Source organism: Pelmatolapia mariae, linkage group LG22, assembly GCF_036321145.2.
Source record: "Pelmatolapia mariae isolate MD_Pm_ZW linkage group LG22, Pm_UMD_F_2, whole genome shotgun sequence".
Taxonomy (NCBI): Eukaryota; Metazoa; Chordata; class Actinopteri; order Cichliformes; family Cichlidae; genus Pelmatolapia; species Pelmatolapia mariae.
In genome coordinates, this window is record NC_086245.2 from 5,084,561 (window position 1) to 5,104,539 (window position 19,979).

Below are 19,979 nucleotides of genomic sequence, written 5' to 3' on the forward strand. Positions count from 1 at the left end.
GCGACTGAAACACGTAGGACACATAAGAACATCAGGAAATAAAACCCCGATAAATATAACCTCAGTAAAAGAAGTCAGTGTCAGCGGGGGTTATTACAGCTGTGTACCGGGGCCTGCACTTTGTCGGTGGTAATAACAGCTCGATTGCTTGGGAAGCGAGCGGGTCTATCCCACGCTTTGCCGTGAGACTGGGCAGACATCTCCGAAATCATCGAAGCACTTTTGCAAAGAGGCTATATGACAAACCGACCAGACATATGAAGATTAAACCACTACATTCTCGGCTAAAAAAAATATTAAAACGGTATTTGGTGACACACAAACAGGGTTTTTCAAAGTTCAGTTCTGTTAGTTTCCACATGCCGGTTGTTGTGTGCTAAAAACAATGGGCACCAGGCCAAAGCAATGGTATTGACTCGATCAGCGTTAACCCCGCCCCCTGAGTTTGATGGGTGAGGTTGACAGATAAAATTATTTCATGGTGAGACCTGAAGGAGTCAACTGTGCCAAAATGAATTAATTAAATACACCATTAAATAATTATTTAAATGTGGCAATAATTAATTAAAATGTGAAATAAATAAATTAATTAAATGTGTCAATAATAGGGATGGGTACCGGTATCTGGTGCCATTATGGCACCGGTTCTGACATAAACAGTAGTAACCAGACTGAAAAGCAGCGCACATTTCGGTGCTTTATTTCGGTGCTTTTTTTTCCCTGAAATGTCATACACTTTGGATTCTAGCCAATCATTTTACCTTTGCAAGCGTAGTAGGCGGGCCCAGGTACGTACGTTCTTTTAGAGCAGAGCTACAGATTAAAAATGCCCAAGGCGAGGCGGTCAAAGTCTGGCTGTACTTCACAGCAAAAGATGCAAACTCAGCAGCCTGCAACAAGTGCTTTAAGCTGATACTGTGATACTGTCAAAGGAGGTAACACCTCGAATCTGATGAAACACCTAGCACGTATAGCATTTTGTTAAAAGCCGAGAAATGCGCCGTATTTGATAGCTTGCTGCGAGACCTCACACCAGAACATCTACTGCGGGTGTGGTGCCTGTTATCGGCCCCGGAGTTAGCAACATCCCCCCAAAACCTGAAGAGGAGACTCCTGGCCCCTAGCCCTGCCAGTGTAGCAGAAATGATGAGGATGATGATGGCAGCAGCAGCCGTTCTTCTCTGCGTGATTAGCTTAATGTAGTTCGTGTGTAATTTACGTTGAGTAGGCTAAGCACGTTATTAAATTAATGCATGTAAGGTGAACTAGCAAACACCGTCGTAGTTACATGCGGCTGTCTTCTTGTTTGATGGCAGATACTCCCTTCACCCTGGCCAAAAAGGCTAAAATGACCAAAGAAAAAGTGGAAAACAGCTAAACATGAGAGGTTTTTGGACAAAGTTTGTGTTTTTTCCATTGATTAAGCACTGCTTCCAGCCAAGAGTGATACCATATATGCCCTATAGCTGCAGAAAAGGCTAACATTGTTATCTTTTTACAAAAAAAACAGCTGAACATGAGAGGTTTTTGGACCAATTTTGTGTTCTCCATTCTTTAAGCACCGGTTCGAGCACCGGTTCGAGCACCGTTTAAGCACCGGCACCGTTTCAAAAGTACCGGTTTGGTACTGGTATCGGATAAAACCTAAACGATACCCATCCCTAGTCAGTAATTAATTAAATGTGTCATTAATTAATTAAATATGTCAATAATTAATTTAATGTGTCAATAATTAATTAATTACATGTGTCGTAAATATTTCTGTAATTAATTATTTCTGATTTTAATTAATTATTGCCACATTTAATTAATTATTTAATGGTGTATTTAATTAATTCATTATGGCAGTCCTGGAGTTCCATATAGATTGAGTCCAAACGGTTCTCATATTTTCTAATTTTTCCGATCTCGTTATTTAGGAAATGTTGACGATTTGTCACCTAGTGTAAAATATTACGCTTAGGGAGTGAGAACATGTTCCGGATGATAAGGCGCACTGTCGATGAACGGGTCTGTTTTCATACATAAGGCGCACCAGATTATAATTAAGCGAAATGAAACCATCAGATAAGTCAAACTTTATTAAACTCATTCTTCTTGCTTCCTCCACTTCTGTACCATTGATTCATTAATATTGAATTCTCTCGTAGTTGCTCTATTCCCATGTTGTTGTAGTATATTAATAACTAACCTCGTATTGTGGATGGGTTATCTCAGTTGTTCTCCTGACTGAAGTTTGGTCAGTTTACAGCATCCTGCCATGCGACTGCATTTGTCGCTAACCATAGGGAACCCTCACGTTAACTTCTAGAACTTTGTTCCATCAGAAACTGAATTTGAATGAGTTAAATTCAAATTTGAATTGCTCAGACTGAATCTGAATTGTAACTTGAATAAATGCTTTTTAAAACTGAATTTGAATTAGCCTAATTTGAAATTCAATGTGTTGGTTTGAAAATGATCGTCACTAAATTGAAATTGAATTTTATATTTTGAAAATGAATTCATTTGCTTTGAAACTGTATTTTATCCTTTAAAAATGTAGCTCTCGAATAATTTCAGTTTCACTTCTCACCATTCAGTTTCAGTTATACAATTCAATTTCAGTTCCAAAATTCAGTTTTTGGGGACTTACATCCGGTTCTGGTTCCATTTAATCAAATGCAGATTAATAGAACTATGTTTTACCAGCGAACAGAAAGTGTTACTGATGGGAATCTACAGCATCTTGAGCTGGAGCTGGATTAAGACTTCAGAAGTCATTTGTCATTCCGAATGACCAGCAGATAAACTCTCAGGTTGGTAATAAATGTATTACATGTGTAAGAACAAGGGTCATGTAAAAGATAGTTGATTTAGGAGGTGCCTTGGTGACCTGCCAACTTTAGTCTGTTAAACATAACAATGGAGCAGTATGTTTACAAAAAAAAATAAAAAATAAGCATGCACTCAGTAATCTAAGCATTATTATGTTAGTTATACGAAGTGACAGTCATATATCACATCACTTCAAACAGAGGTGATCAAGTAATGCTGCACTAATGAATTAAACCATTCACTTTAACTAAAGTTATTAAGTTGGCTAAAGATTTGGTATGCTGTAAGACAGTAAGACAGAGAACCTTCACAGACATGTGTAAGACATAAATAAACCTAAAATACAGTGGTTTGGACATTCATTTGCATGTTTCCCTATAGTAGGGGTCTCTGCAAGCATACAGGACTCTGAGAGGGTACAAGATAACAACTTTGGAATTCTACAAGAAACAGTCAATCATATTTGTTTGTCAAAGCTGAAACCAGGGCAAACTACGCTAAATTTGTGTCTTTAGCTAACAGCTACAATAAGCATAAAAGTTATTGTACGGCTATCATTTGTTAACATGACGCTTGTTCTTATACATGTAATACATTTATTACCAACCTGAGAGTTTATCCGCTGTTGACCATAATATCCTATGAGAGCGATTAGAACATGCTGTAGGTATTACAGGTACTGTGCTGTAGTGGTTTGTATCATATCTATCTAATAGACTCCAATTTGTGCATGTAAATGGAGAGTCCTCTTCACACACTAAGGTCAATTATGGTGTTCCACAGGGTTCAGTGCTAGGACCAATTCTGTTTACATTACACATGCTTCCCCTAGGCAGCATCATTAGAAGACATAGCATACATTTTCACTGCTATGCAGATGACACCCAGCTCTATCTATCCATGAAGCCAGATAACACACACCAATTAGTTAAACTGCAGGAATGTCTTAAAGACAAAGACCTGGATGGCTGCTAACTTTCTGCTTCTTAATTCAGATAAAACTGAGGTTATTGTACTCAGCCCTGAAAATCGTAGAAATATGGTATCTAACCAGATTCTTACTCTGGATGGCATTACCTTGGCCTCCAGTAACACTGTGAGGAACCTTGGAGTTATTTTTGACCAGGATATGTCCTTCAACGCACATATTAAACAAATATGTAAGACTGCTTTCTTCCAACATCTCTAAAGTTAGAAATATCCTATCGCTTAGTGACGCTGAAAAACTAGTTCATGTATTTATTACTTCCAGGCTGGACTACTGTAACTCTTTATTATCAGGATGTCCTAAAAACTGCCAGAAAAGCCTTCAGCTAATCCAAAATGCTGCAGCAAGAGTACTGACAGGGACTAGAAAGAGAGAGCATATTTCTCCTGTTTTGGCTTCCCTTCACTGGCTTCCTGTTAAATCCAGAATTGAATTCAAAATCCTGCTCCTCACATACAAGGTCTTAAATAATCAGGCCCCATCTTATCTTAACGACCTTGTAGTACCATATCACCCTATTAGAGCATTTCGCTCTCACTGCAGGCCTACTTGTTGTTCCTAGAGTATTTAAAAGTAGAATGGGAGGGAGAGCCTTCAGTTTTCAGGCCCCTCTTCTGTGGAACCAGCTTCCAGTTTGGATTCGGGAGACAGACACTATCTCTACTTTCAAGATTAGGCTTAAAACTTTCCTTTTTGCTAAAGCATATAGTTAGGGCTGGACCAGGTGACCCTGAATCCTCCCTTAGTTATGCTGCAATAGACGTAGGCTGCCGGGGGATTCCCATGATGAGTTTTTCCTTTCCAGTCACCTTTCTCACTCACTATGTGTTAATAGACCTCTCTGCATAGAATCATATCTGTTATTAATCTCTGTCTCTCTTCCACAGCATGTCTTTATCCTGTTTTCCTTCTCTCACCCCAACCGGTCGCAGCAGATGGCCCCGCCCCTCCCTGAGCCTGGTTCTGCCGGAGGTTTCTTCCTGTTAAAAGGGAGTTTTTCCTTCCCACTGTCGCCAAAGTGCTTGCTCATAGGGGGTCATATGATTGTTGGGTTTTTCTCTGTATCTACTGTACAATATAAAGCGCCTTGAGGTGACTTTTGTTGTGATTTGGCGCTATATAAGCAAAATTGAATTGAATAGAATTCATTCGACATGACAAATGAGCTACATTTTTAAAGGATAAAATACAGTTTCAAAGCAAATAAATTCATTTTCAAAATATAAAATGTAAAACTAAATTTCAATTTAGTGACGATCATTTTCAAACCAGTACATTGAATTTCAAATTAGGCTAATTCAAATTCAGTTTTAAAAAGCATTTATTCAAGTTACAATTCAGAATCAGTCTGAGCAATTCAAATTTGAATTGAACGTATTCAAATTCAGTTTCTGATGGTACACAGTTCTGCACATACACGTAGCACATCTTTATATATGAGCTAGCCCAACTTCAGTAACCCTAAAAAAGTCACTGCTGTTTAGTTTTCTGTCTTCATTTATGTTGGAAGTGATAGCAGAGCTGTACGTTTAAATTTTTTCAGAAAACTCTCCTCAGTCAGAACTAGTGATGGAAATAACGGCATTACAAATAACGGCATTACGAATAACGGCGTTATTTGTAACGCCGTTACTTTTTTCAGTAACGCGTAATCTAACTAATTACTATTCCTATCGCTACAATGCCGTTACCATTACTAACAAGAAAATGTGGTGTGCCCGTGTTACTATTTTTCAACAAACAGACGGTTGAAGTGGTGTTCAGCTTACCGCATCTTATATCAGTTGCATGGAAGTAGCTGTCTATGTACGTAATCTGGACGCTACAGCTTTAAGGAGCTGTGCACGCTCCCACGGGCGGCAATCACGATCACTTTTTGGCACAACACCTGGAGCTAGGTGGCAAAACAATCACATGAGTGCTGCTGTTTGACTGAGGAAGAATAAAGTAGTCGTGGTAAGCCAATCACATGACCACTTCAAGATTACAAAGCAACAAGGTGATATATACCAGTTTTTAAATTGTGTTGATAGGCCACGTAAAACCAGAGTCATGATAAACAATATATACGTGTGATTTTTCCTCAATAGTTTCATCACGTTTACTTTCTATGGACAGCGCTAGCAAGCACTCTCTGCTTATGAGCAAAAAAATAAAACAAAACAAAAACAGCCCTTTCCTGTTGGTGTACCATGCTGACCAATCAAAAAATGATATGGCAACATGACATTTGGTTGTTTAGGTAGAGGGGGAAGTTTTAGGAGTGACGGTGTGAGAGAGAGAGAGAAAGACAGCAGAAAGAGAGAGAGAGTGAGTTTTGAGATGTGAGAGATTCGTGACGTTTAGCATGTTTGTAGTGTGTAATTAATGCGTTGTCTTGTGTAGCTAGTGTGTAGTGTTGTGGATAGTTTTGTGCTGTCTGTCAGAACAATGAGGTGACTGCTGTCTCCAGGTAAAAAACAGGAGTGATACACCTGCTGCTGTCATACCTGCAGGTATCAGGCTGTGATGTTCTCCTTTATAGTCGACAGAAATTATTTTTTGGGAGTGGCACAAATAATTTGTGTGGCATCTTATTGAATGCAGAACACCCGATTGTTATGTAAATAGTTTAAAATGTTTTTTTTAAAGGGTAAAAGGTAAATGGCTGCAAATAACTGTTTACAAAACTTGTGCATATGATTTTAAAATTAACAATTTATATTTGCATTTAAAGTTATGAAATATGATTCAATAAACATGTGTGTGGTTGTTACAGTAAAAAAGACTTTATGTTCTTTGTCTGATTTTAGATCAATTGTGTTAATACAGTATGTCAGATTGGAAACTTAACTGTAAATTCAGACATTTGAGGTTGTGCTGAATAAAATGATACCAAACAAGGCAAAGTAAATAGTTTTTAAAGGTGAAATGTAGAGGGAAAATCAAAAGTAGTTAAAAATGGCCAATCATAGCCTAAGCCCCAGAGGGTTAAACTTTTTTTTTTTTTAAGTAACGCAATAGTTACTTTTCAAGTAATTAATTACTTTTAGAATATTGTAGCTCAGTTACTAACTCAGTTACTTTTTTGAAGAAGTAACTAGTAACTATAATTAATTACTTTTTCAAAGTAACTTGCCCAACACTGGTCCGAACATGGTATATCATGTTGAGGTGAAAACTAGCGGGCCAACTTCCTGCTAACTTCTAACTCTGTTAAACTTAATAAATTAGGTTTTAATGGATGCCTGGATGTTAAACTTAATTGTTACACTTGAGAAAGTGTAACAATTTTTAAAGATGAAAGAATTTAGTTTTTAACTCTCAGTGATTCCACATTGTTCGTTTGACTTTGGGACCTGAAGCGGAGTTTGGACCCAGATAATTCTGCGAGGCTCCTGACTACGGTAGCCGTAATCCTCCAACAATCCATCAAGCAGCTCGGCTTTGTAGCTTATAAAATCCTGTACTAAAACATTTGACATATTTTTGAGCGCCGTGTACGACATAAAATCGCTTTGAGGTCAGTAAGCACAACCAGAATTCATACATAATGCGCACTGGATTTTAAAGTGCAGTGTTGATTTTTGAGAAAATTAAAGGATTTTAAGTGTGCCTTATAGTCTGAAAAATACAGTACCCTACCTGGGACAAAGTTTCTGGGCCCCACCTTGGAGCCAGGCCTGGGGAGGGAGCTCAAGGGTTAGCATCTGGTGGCGAGGCCTTAGCTCATGGGTTTAAAGTCTGTCAGGGTATTGCGGCGTCTGCACTGATGCAGCTGCTACTCATCCACATTGAAAGGACCCAGGTGAGGTAGTTTGGGCAACTGATTAGGATGCTTCTTAGGCACCTCCTGAGTGAGCTGTTCCAGGCATGTCTCACCAGATGGAGGCCCTAAGGCAGACCCAGGACACGCTGGAGAGATTACATCTCTTGGCTGGCCTGGGAATGCCTCGATCTTCTCCTAGATAAGCTGGAGCAGGTGGCTGGCAAGAGGGAGGTCTGGCTTCTCTGATAGGCTGCTGCCCCCCCACATCTTGGCCCCAGATTACGTGAAGAAAATGGATGGACATTCACACACACATTATAGACAATCCACAGCATTAACAAACAAAAGGAATTAAATGATTTGCTCACACCTTGATCATTACTGAGTTTGTTGTTGCCCCTGTTGGTTCTAATCACAGCTTTATCCAGTTCGGTGAAAGTGTTGTTCTCGACATCGGAGAACTGAAACACACATTCATATCTTCTCCAGTCTTCAGATTTGACTGATGAAACATTCAGATCAACACTTATCTGGAAGGTCCCATCATGGTTGGGGAGGATCGCTCCAGGATCCACACCTTCATGAAGCTCCTCTCCATCTTTCCTCCAGAACATCATGGCTCTGTCAGGATAGAAACCTGTAGCATAGCAGCTGACTGGAGAGGAGGGAGTCTTCTGGAGGAGAGACACTGAAGGAGGAACTAGAGAGAGGGAAAGTGGGAAAGAGAGGGATGGAGACAATGGAGGCAGAGGGAAGGAAGAGGTAATGATTAGAAAAGAAATCAGTTGAGGATATAAAGAAGAATAAATTCAATAGGATGAAATGTACAACATACATGTCAGATAAAAAAACATCATAGTAGCAGCAGAAAATAATTGTGACTGAATGTTTGTGTAGGTTTCTCAGTCTTCCAAGTCATGGTAGTCTATGAAGCTTGGAAAGAAAGCAACTGGACTTCAAGTTTCTTGAAGATGTCTTACCTCTCATCTGAAAAGCGTCCTTACTCCTAAGACCAAATGGTGGAGAGTCCCAGGAATTTCAAACACTAGTGGGGCATATCCCTTAAGAGAGTAGTTGACCCACTATTAACCATTGTAATAGTGGTTCAACTCCTACTAGGGTTTAACTACCTAGCACACGCCACCATTTGGTTTTAGAGCTAAAGGAGATTCTCGGATGAGAGGTGAAATGTCTTCAACAAACTTAAAGAAGTCCAGTCGCTTTTCTTCCCTAGCTCTGTAGACAATTGGGACTGAAACTCAAGCAAAGGTGTGAAAATCAAAACAAAAATCAATTTGCAATTTAAAACAGAGCAAGCTATTCAAGCCAAAGAGTTACCAGCTTTCTAGCAGTTGAGCGAGGATATATGATTGTACTCTTTAAGTTAAAAGTAACCCTAAAGAAATGTAGATATGGTCACTATTTTTGTTTTTACATCTTGAACTAATGATTACAATAAATCCCTAATAAATCTGGGAAATGATAAAATGTGTGTTTCGCCTGTGGCTTTACTTCCCATCTTTGTCTCCATTTGTGTCTGGTTTGTCTACTCTGAGATTGCCTGTTACAACCTTTCTGGTTTCTCTTCTGTCCAGTCAGCTGTGTGTGTGCATACAATTGTTAGTTACTCTATTTTCCATTCAGGTTGACCTAATAATGCTCCACATATTCTTTGTGCTTCGCTAGATTCTGGTTGTTCTAATCAGCTTTCATCAAAGTTTACTGCTGTTTATTTTTGGGCTAGCATGAGAGCCATTGAATTGTGGGTAAACTCATGACCCCCAAAGTGAGTTTTTTGTTATGCATGTATATATGGTATGAAATTTGGTTCTGATAATAAACAGTTAACCTTTAAGTAATTGTGTTCATTTCTGGTCGGTGACAACTTGTACTTTTCGACTCTCCTGTTTCTCCCTGCCTCACACTCACACATAACGTAAGGGGCAGTCCCACGCTTTCTCTCCCTGCAGCACGGACTACACTGCCCATTAGGCTACATTCTTTAGGGCTATGCCTGTAACACTCTGCTCAAATTGCGTTCATTTTAAATCATTTTTAAAATAATAATTAAAAAATTATATTTCTTCAAGTCATTATGCCGCAAATAGAGGTGACATGGGCCTTGAGATTGAGACACAGGCATTAGAGGCTCTCAGTGCGTGTTTTGTTTGGGTTTCCACTGGCATGGAATTACCAAAAATAGAGAGGGGACAGCCTAACATATGAAACAGGAAAAGACCGCCGTGCAATCCCTTTAATTCAACAAAGTAAATGTATTCTGATTATCACCTTTTTAAATGGTAACTGTAACGGAATATAGTTACTCATATTTTGTATTTAAAATACGTAACACCGGTACAAGTATCCGTTACTCTCCAACACTGTCTAGGGAACAGCAGGGTAGACATTCACATTAAGGTAGTTAGTTGCTGGGCAAATCCCCGCCACCATCAGCTTAAATTAGGATCTTTGAATGGAGAGCCGGTCCAGGATTTCTGTACAGAGATAACTGGGATCTGAAGACACATCACTGTACATGTTTACATTAGCTGTACCTCTTGTTCATACTAAACTTGGGAAAATACTTTATATGGTCTATAAACGGAATGAGCAACAAAAAATATGAAACTGATTTCATTACAATATTTTAAAATGTTATATTATCTACAACTACCCTTGCACATGGTTTTCTTAATTATTGTATAATGTGTCCTTGCATTAGCTATCAGTTTTTTTGCAAACAACCCTCCCTTAGTTGAAGACCTCATCTCAATGAATACTTAATATTTTTTTCTACCAGCACCATCATTATAAATTTTGGGATTTTTTTCTTTGTGGCTGAAAATCTTATTGACAAAAAAATTTAAACTGAAATGATCAATAACAGATTGTAGCAGACGTGTGTGGACCTAGCCTCTTTCAGAGTTACCTTCTAAAAAATGACTACAATAAATAAAAAAAAAGCCAAAAACTTTTGCCATAAAACTGTTTTTTCGAAGACTATGCAACACAAAATAAACACTACTGCATCCATGGAACCATATCAGGTTGTGTGACTGTACCTGTTCTCTGCAGGGAGCTTTTCCCATAGGACAAAAACTTCTTTATCAACTCTGGATAAATGTTAGTGAGGAGGTTTTTGTTGAACTTTGTTCTAACACTGTCAGCATCCCATCTCTGTTTAGTAAAGGCAGCTTCTGGTTTCAGTGCGACCCACGTCAGTGTCTTCAGATCAAACTCAACAAAGTCTTCTCCGTTGTAACCGTACTGCAAAAATCCAGTCTCCTCTCCAGTTTTTTCATTCCATTCACAGCCTTCTCTCATCTGTAAAATGTGAACACCTGAAGAGAGAAACAAAGAAAAAAACATTCCGTAATATATTATTTTAATATTGCACGTTGTCATGGATGCATGGATTTTATGCATGGGAGGTAGGATGTGGACCCACAAGCAGGACATACAGTGGCTTGCAAAAGTATTCGGCCCCCTTGAACTTTTCCACATTTTGTCACATTACAGCCACAAACATGAATCAATTTTACTGGAATTCCATGTGAAAGACCAATACAAAGTGGTGTACACGTGAGAAGTGGAACGAAAATCATACATGATTCCAAACATTTTTTACAAATAAATAACTGAAAAGTGGGGTGTGCGTAATTATCCAGCCCCTGAGTCAATACTTTGTAGAACCAATTTTGCTGCAATTACAGCTGCCAGTCTTTTAGGGTATGTCTCTACCAGCTTTGCACATCTAGAGACTGAAATCCTTGCCCATTCTTCTTTGTAAAACAGCTCCACAACTGCCCTGTGACAGCCTCAGAGGTTGTCTAAGAGAATATTGGGAGCAACAACACCATGAAGTCCAAAGAACACACCAGACAGGTCAGGGATAAAGTTATTGAGAAATTTAAAGCAGGCTTAGGCTACAAAAAGATTTCCCAAGCCTTGAACATCCCACGGAGCACTGTTCAAGCCATCATTCAGAAATGGAAGGAATATGGCACAACTGTAAACCTACCAAGACAAGGCTGTCCACCTAAACTCACAGGCCGAACAAGGAGAGCGCTGATCAGAAATGCAGCCAAGAGGCCCATGGTGACTCTGGACAAGCTGCAGAGATCTACAGCTCAGGTGGGGGAATCTGTCCATAGGACAACTATTAGTCGTGCACTGCACAAAGTTGGCCTTTATGGAAGAGTGGCAAGAAGAAAGCCATTGTTAACAGAAAACCATAAGAAGTCCCGTTTGCAGTTTGCCACAAGCCATGTGGGGGACACAGCAAACATGTGGAAGAAGGTGCTCTGGTCAGATGAGACCAAAATGGAACTTTTTGGCCAAAATGCAAAACGCTATGTGTGGCGGAAAACTAATACTGCACATCACTCTGAACACACCATCCCCACTGTCAAATATGGTGGTGGCAGCATCATGCTCTGGGGGTGCTTCTCTTCAGCAGGGACAGGGAAGCTGGTCAGAGTTGATGGGAAGATGGATGGAGCCAAATACAGGGCCATCTTGGAAGAAAACCTCTTGGAGTCTGCAAAAGACTTGAGACTGGGGCGGAGGTTCACCTTCCAGCAGGACAACGACCCTAAACATAAAGCCAGGGCAACAATGGAATGGTTTAAAACAAAACATATCCATGTGTTAGAATGGCCCAGTCAAAGTCCAGATCTAAATCCAATCCAGAATCTGTGGCAAGATCTGAAAACTGCTGTTCACAAACGCTGTCCATCTAATCTGACTGAGCTGGAGCTGTTTTACAAAGAAGAATGGGCAAGGATTTCAGTCTGTAGATGTGCAAAGCTGGTAGAGACATACCCTAAAAGACTGGCAGCTGGAATTGCAGCAAAAGGTGGTTCTACAAAGTATTGACTCAGGGGGCTGAATAATTACGCACACCCCACTTTGCAGTTATTTATTTGTAAAACATGTTTGGAATCATGTATGATTTTCGTTCCACTTCTCACGTGTACACCACTTTGTATTGGTCTTTCACGTGGAATTCCAATAACATTGATTCATGTTTGTGGCTGTAATGTGACAAAATGTGGAAAAGTTCAAGGGGGCCGAATATTTTTGCAAGCCACTGTAGAATATGAACTCAAATGCAGTTCAAATACACTCATAGGATAATGAGGGGAGAGTGCAGGTAGGACACATGGCTGAAAAGTATAAATTATGAGGCAGAGGATGTAAATATAAGACAAGACATTGAGAACAACAGTTACCAAAATAAAATAGGAATCTATAACTGAATGGGAAACGTGTTAAATTGACATAGAGGACAGAAGGGCTAGAAAGGTGAACATGGAAGGAGAAATGCAGACGAGGCTGAGACACAAAAGTGAACTAAGTAGAAGCAACTTGTACATAACTAACAATAACTGAAACTCAGATTAATATAATATCCCACAAAGAACCACATGTAAAAGACAAGAGTTCTAAACTTCTACTAAATTAAAGCAACCACTCAACAAACTAAATATTAACTACAACAGTGAACTAAATATACACAAAGCCACAAAGGAGGTAAAAAGAATAACTTATACAATCAATTTTTGCCATGTCCCTGTTTCCCTGGCAAGCTCACTCAGGATCATGTGTTATTTATTATTATTTTTTAAGTGTTGCCCTGGCTCTAATCTGCTCTTGTGTTTGTTGTGATCTTGTGTGTTTTTTAATCGCCTGTTTTCTTGTATCTAGATTTGCCTGAACCTGTCCCCGTTTCCTTCTCTGGATTCCTGAGCATAAGTTTAGAACTTTGTGTATGTTGTACCAGTATGACATGGAGAGGAGTGCAGCGTGTCTTTCCCTCCTCCCTAAGGATTCATTTTGTAAATATCACTTGGTGTTTAGTGTAAATAATTCTGAACACCGAGTCTGCACTTGAATCCATTCAGTCACTGACAATTTTACAAAACTCAAACATAGATAAATCTCAAAAGAAATGTTAACTCCCTTGCACCATAACACCATATGTGAAGCACTGTCGTTTACGATGTGCTCATGTTCTGAATCTGACTCTCTGCCAACCTTCTGTTAATATGAAGGTGATGGAATTCTGCAATGTGTAAATGTAGGCCTGATGTCATTATTCCAGGTTAAAAACAAAAATAAGAGAAATTGATTCAACCCAGGAATTATCTGAAAGTCATCTAGGCTCTAAACTCTTAGAAGCAGAAAAAATGTTAACATACACTGCCAGTTAAATGTTTGGACACACCTTCTAATTTGATGATTTTTCTTTATTTTTACTGCTTTCTACATTGTAGATACAAACTGAAGACATTAAATATATAAAGCAAGACACACAGAACTATGTAGCAAAAAATGATAATAAATAAGTATGTTTTGGATTCCTTTACTTTGACAGTCCTGCAAACTCTTGACCTTCTCTCAATGAGCTTCATGATGCAATCACCTGAAATAGTTATCACTTTACAGGTGTACCTTATCAGGGTTCATTTGTGGAATTTGCCGCCTTAATGAGGTTGGGACCATCAGTTGTGTTGTGCAGAAGTCAGGTTGGTACACAGTTGACAGCCCTATTTGAATATTGTTAAAATTCATATTATGGCAAGAACCAATCAGCTAAGTAAAGAGAAACAGCAGTCCATCATTACTTTAAGAATTGAAGGTCAATCAGTCTGGAAATTGTTAAAATTCAATGCATGGAGCATTAAGGAGGTGGTGTGGGGGTGCTTTGCTGGTGACACTGTTGGGGATTCATTCAAAACTGAAGGCACACTGAATCAGCATGGCTAACACAGCATTCTGCAGCAATATGCCATCACATCCAGTTTGCGTTTAGTTGTACCATCAGATATTTTTCAATAGGTCAATGGCCCCAAACAGACTTCCAGGCTGTGTAAGGGCTTTGTGAACAAGAAGGAGAGTGATGGAGTACTGCACTACATGACCTGCCCTCTACAGTCACCTGACCTAAACCTAATCTAGATTGTTTAGGATGTGATGGAACGCAGAGCGAAGACAAAAGGGCTGACAAGTGCTCAGTATCTCTGGGAATTCCTTCAATGTGGTTCGAAAATCATTTCAGGTGACTTCCTCATGAAGCTCATCGATTGAATGCCAAGAGTGTGCAAAGCAGTGATCAAAACAAAGGGTGGCTATTTGGAAAAATCTAAAACATGTTTTGAGTCATTTCACACTTTATTTGGTTTACTAAATAATTCCATATGACTTCAGTGAAAATCTAAAATATAAATAGTCATGAAAATAAAAAAAAGAACATTAATTGAGAAGGGGACGAAAATTTTGACTGGTAATGCTTTTAAAGGCAAAATCTAATCTAATTTTCTTTTTTAATTTTATGCAAGACTAAAACTAAGAGACATTGTATTGCTTTATCATTTCATTTATTTATTCTATTTCACACTACATTCAACAGTTTCAACAGTTTTGTCCTTTCATACGCACAGACCATGCTTTTTAACGGTATAACCCTGCAACCAAGCGTGAAAAGGAGCAGGAAGAAGAAAATATTCTTATTAAACCCTGCCCCCTATCTGTGATCCAACTAATATTACAAGTGGGCTGGGCACCATAAACCAAGGAACACACTAACGTTCATCACCAGATCCTAACGCAGACCAATCATCAAATTTACAATCAGCCATATATCACTTCACATAATAACAAGGAGAAAAAATAAGTAAATAGAATAAAATAAGGCGAGAGAAATCGCGAGAGAGGGAAAAAAAATTACTCCTTCAATTAACTCCAATTCCGTTCATATTCCTCATATTGAATTATAGTTTTAGTAACACTTTTTAAAACAATGTAAATTTGTACAATTCTTTAGATTATAATGAAGAGAGTTCCACAGTCGTATACCCCTAACTGTTGGACTCATTAATCTTCGTGTAGTCCTAGCTAGTTGATGCTTAAAATGAAATTTCCTTCTGCTTTCTTCAACACCCCCCCCCCTCCCCAACACATAAAAAAATTAACTTTGTAACTTGAAAGGCAAAGTATTATTTTTAGCCTTAAACATAATTAACAGTGTACATAGTTTCACTAAGTCGTCTAATTTCAATAGTTTCGATTTTATGAACAATTTACTTGTATGTTCTCTATATTTAATGTTATGAATCATATGTATCGCTTTCTTTTGTAATAAATTTAGAGGGTTTATGGTATTCACATATGTATTCCCCCAAACTTCCACACAAAAACTAAGGTATGAGAAAAACAATGAAAAGTATAAGATGCTACATTACACTGACTTGTAGTCTAATAAATCTCTTACATTTCCCCAAATATAAATGTTTTTAACAATCTTCTTTCTAATATACTCAATATGTGATTTCCATGTCAAATTTTCGTCTACTATTACACCCAAAAATCAATTCTCCATTGATGGACATAATAACTTCTTCCTCATTTACACGATTGCGAAATATCATGAATTTCATTTTTTTTTAGATTAAAAGATAATTTATTTACATCAAACCCTTTTTTTTTTAATATTAACATCTCAGAAACCATAATTTCAAACAAATCTTTCAAATTCTCTTTCAAACCTTTTTGATACGTCACAGATATCATTGATAAATTAAAAATTTTAGGTCCCAAAATAGAACCTTAAAGAACGCCACATACAATCTTCAATCTTTCAGAGGTGATACCAAAATAATGTACATATTGCGTAAAGACATGTCTTTGCGCAAAAAGCTTTTCAAGCACTTTTGAGAACTGTGACAAAAAAGACACTGGCCTATAGTTCTTAAAACTATGCTTACCAATTCAATTCAATTTTATTTATATAGCGCCAAAGCACAACAACATTCGCCTCAAGGCGCTTTATATTGCACAGTATATCGTACAATAATAGATACAGAGAAAAGCCCAACAATCATATCACCCCCTATGAGCAAGCACTTTGGCGTCAGTGGGAAGGAAAAACTCCCTTTTAACAGGAAGAAACCTCTGGCAGAACCAGGCTCAGGGAGGGGCGGGGCCATGTGCTGCGACCAGTTGGGGTGAGAGAAGGAAAACAGGATAAACACATGCTGTGGAAGAGAGACAGAGGTTAATAACAGATATGATTCAATGCAGAGAGGTCTATTAACACATAGTGAGTGAGAAAGGTGACTGGAAAGGAAAAACTCAATGCATCATGGGAATCTCCTGGCAGCCTACGTCTATTGCAGCATAACTAAGGGAGGATTCAGGGTCACCTGGTCCAGCCCTAACTATATGCTTTAGCAAAAAGGAAAGTTTTAAGCCTAATCTTGAAAGTAGAGATAGTGTCTGTCTCCCGAATCCAAACTGGAAGCTGGTTCCACAGAAGAGGGGCCTGAAAACTGAAGGCTCTGCCTCCCATTCTACCTTTAAATACTCTAGGAACAACAAGTAGGCCTGCAGTGTGAGAGCAAAGTGCTCTAATAGGGTGATATGGTACTACAAGGTCATTAAGATAAGATGGGGCCTGATTATTTAAGACCTTGTATGTGAGGAGCAGGATTTTGAATTCAATTCTGGATTTAACAGGAAGCCAATGAAGGGAAGCCAAAACAGGAGAAATATGCTCTCTCTTTCTAGTCCCTGTCAGTACTCTTGCTGCAGCATTTTGGATCAGCTGAAGACTTTTCAGCGAGTTTTTAGGACATCCTGATAATAATGAATTACAGTAGTCCAGCCTGGAAGTAATAAATGCATGAACTAGTTTTTCAGCATCACTAAGCGACAGGATATTTCTAATTTTACAGATGTTACGCAAGTGGAAGAAAGCAGTCTTACATATTTGTTTAATATGTGCGTTGAAGGACATATCCTGGTCAAAAATGACTCCAAGGTTCCTCACAGCATTACTGGAGGCCAAGGTAATGCCATCCAGAGTAAGAATCTGGTTAGATACCATATTTCTACGATTTTCAGGGCCGAGTACAATAACCTCAGTTTTATCTGAATTAAGAAGCAGAAAGTTAGCGGCCATCCAGGTCTTTATGTCTTTAAGACATTCCTGCAGTTTAACTAATTGGTGTGTGTTACCTGGCTTCATGGATAGATAGAGCTGGGTGTCATCTGCATAGCAGTGAAAATTTATGCTATGTCTTCTAATGATGCTGCCTAGGGGAAGCATGTGTAATGTAAACAAAATTGGTCCTAGCACCGAACCCTGTGGAACACCATAATTGACCTTAGTGTGTGAAGAGGACTCTCCATTTACATGTACAAATTGGAGTCTATTAGATAGATATCATACAAACCACTGGAGCGCAGTACCTGTAATACCTACAGCAGGCGTGTCGAACTCCAGGCCTCAAGGGCCAGTGTCCTGCAGGTTTTAGATCTCACCCTGGGTCAGCACACCTGAATCACATGATTAGTTCATTACCAGGCCTCTGGAGCACTTCAAGACATGTTGAGGAGGTAATTTAGCCTCTATATCAGCTGTCTTGTATCAAGGTTACATCTAAAACCTGCAGGACACCGGCCCTCGAGGCCTGGAGTTCGACACCTGTGACCTACAGCATGTTCTAATCGCTCTAATAGGATATTATGGTCAACAGTATTGAACGCTGCACTAAGGTCTAGCAGGACAAGCACAGAGTCCACTGTCAGAGGCCATAAGAAGATCATTTGTAACCTTCACTAAAGCTGTTTCTGTGCTGTGATGAGCTCTGAAACCTGAATGAAACTCTTCAAATAAGCCATTCCTCTGCAGATGATCTGTTAGCTGTTTGACAACTACTCTTTCAAGGATTTTTTAAATGAAAGGAAGGTTGGAGATTGGCCTATAATTAGCTAAGACAGCTGGATCTAGAGATGGCTTTTTAAGTAAAAGTTTTACTACTGCCACCTTGAAGGCTTGTGGTACATAGCCGATTATTAAAGATTGAAGCATTAATTAATGGCAGGACTTCTTTAAGCAGTTTTGTAGGAATGAAGTGAGACAAGTGAGACGGAAGGGAGAGGTAAGTGACGGAAGTGACGGACAAGGTAAGCGACTCATGTTGTAACTGACGTCAGACGCCGGAGATTTTGGCGGAAAATTAAAGCGAATGGTAGTTTAGATTTGAATAAATTCCTTTAAGCTTCAGTATAACCAAATACACTTATCAATTGTCTTATAACTAACAACATTTGTCTAAATCATCTCCAACACCCTGGAGAACAACGGGGAGAGTTTAGAGGCTCTCCAAGATTACATTGATCAGTACTTCCAGGATCTCGTGATGAAGAAGGCTCAGAGTGCAGCTTCCCCGGCCAAACCTGACACGCCGTCGTCGAAAAGACTTCGCCCGGCAGATTCCCCCGGCACAACATCGCCAGCCGGCAAAGATATTGTCGACATACTGGAGTCAATCGACCAACGACTGTCCAGTTTCGATGCAAGGCTGTCCTTGGTGGAGATTCTTCACCGGGAATTTAAATCCTTGCGAGAGTCCCTGGAGTTCAGCCAGCAGCAGGTGGAAACGCTCGCTGCTGAAAATGCCACGCTAAGGGAGTCGGTGAAATGTCTCACAGACAATGTTACTCAGCTAAATAGAGAAAATAAAAAAATAAAAGAAACAGTTATAGATCTACAAGCTCGTAGCATGCGTGATAATCTGGTATTTTCTGGTATTCCAGAAGTCGCTGGAGAGGACGCGGAGACCACGGTAAAAAGCTTCATCAAAACCCACCTGAAGCTGCCCGAGGACACGGTGAGGAACATCGTCTTTGATAGGGTGCATCGCCTCGGCCCCATTCGGGCTGCGGCCGGGAGACCACGTCCTATCGTGGCCAAATTCGGCCACTACAAACAAAAGGAACAGGTGAAAAGCCGCGGCAGGGAATTAAAAGGAACGGACTTCAGCGTGAACGACCAGTTCCCCAAAGAGATCCTGGAACGACGCAGGGTCCTCTTCCCAATCCGACGCAGCTTTATCCAGAAGGGCTCCCGCGCTGTCATCGCTGTGGACCGGCTGTACGTGGACGGACAGCTCCACCGCGACCCCGACATCACTCCGTGGCTGTATTAACTTCACACCAGATAAGAATCCGCTACACCCTTTCCCCACCCACTCACACTAACTTGCATTAACATCTGTTTAACTTACTAGTATCAAATCACATCTTAGGTGTGATTTCATAGCAGAATTAACACCGTCACTCTCCGTCAATGGTTTGATCGGAATGTTTCCGGATTTTTTTTTTCTTCTCGTTTTTTGTTCTCTTTTTTCCCCCTCTTGTTTTTATGCTGCTCACCCTTGTCCTTGGTTTCTTTCTTTCTTTTTTCTTTCTTTCACTGCTTCGATCACCTGCTTCCACACTCATCCACAAACAACATCCTTTATTTGGACACATACGCACAGCACGATCACGCACAGCCATGCGCTCAACGGCAGCACATTTACATCAGACAGCGCACACAGTCGTATAGGATACACACACTTAAACCAAGCGTACTCA

At 39.5% G+C, this 19,979-nt stretch overlaps 1 protein-coding gene across 2 annotated transcripts in view; it reads right to left on the reverse strand.

The window, feature by feature from the left end:
* The window catches only part of LOC135932711 (major histocompatibility complex class I-related gene protein-like), a 33,763-nt gene that overhangs the window by 5,132 nt on the left and 8,652 nt on the right, over nt 1-19,979 (reverse strand). The window contains exons 3-5 of one of the 2 annotated variants that reach the window (XR_010573602.1): nt 10,616-10,894; nt 7,924-8,253; nt 7,430-7,820 (exon numbers count right to left, since the gene is read on the reverse strand). Coding sequence is in view for 1 of the 2 variants with exons in the window: in XM_065470299.1 (XP_065326371.1) it covers nt 7,924-8,253; nt 10,616-10,894 (609 nt within the window). In the remaining variant the exon portion in view is untranslated. The remainder of the gene's footprint in view (nt 1-7,429; nt 7,821-7,923; nt 8,254-10,615; nt 10,895-19,979) is intronic. The other variant, XM_065470299.1, reaches the window with a different exon arrangement.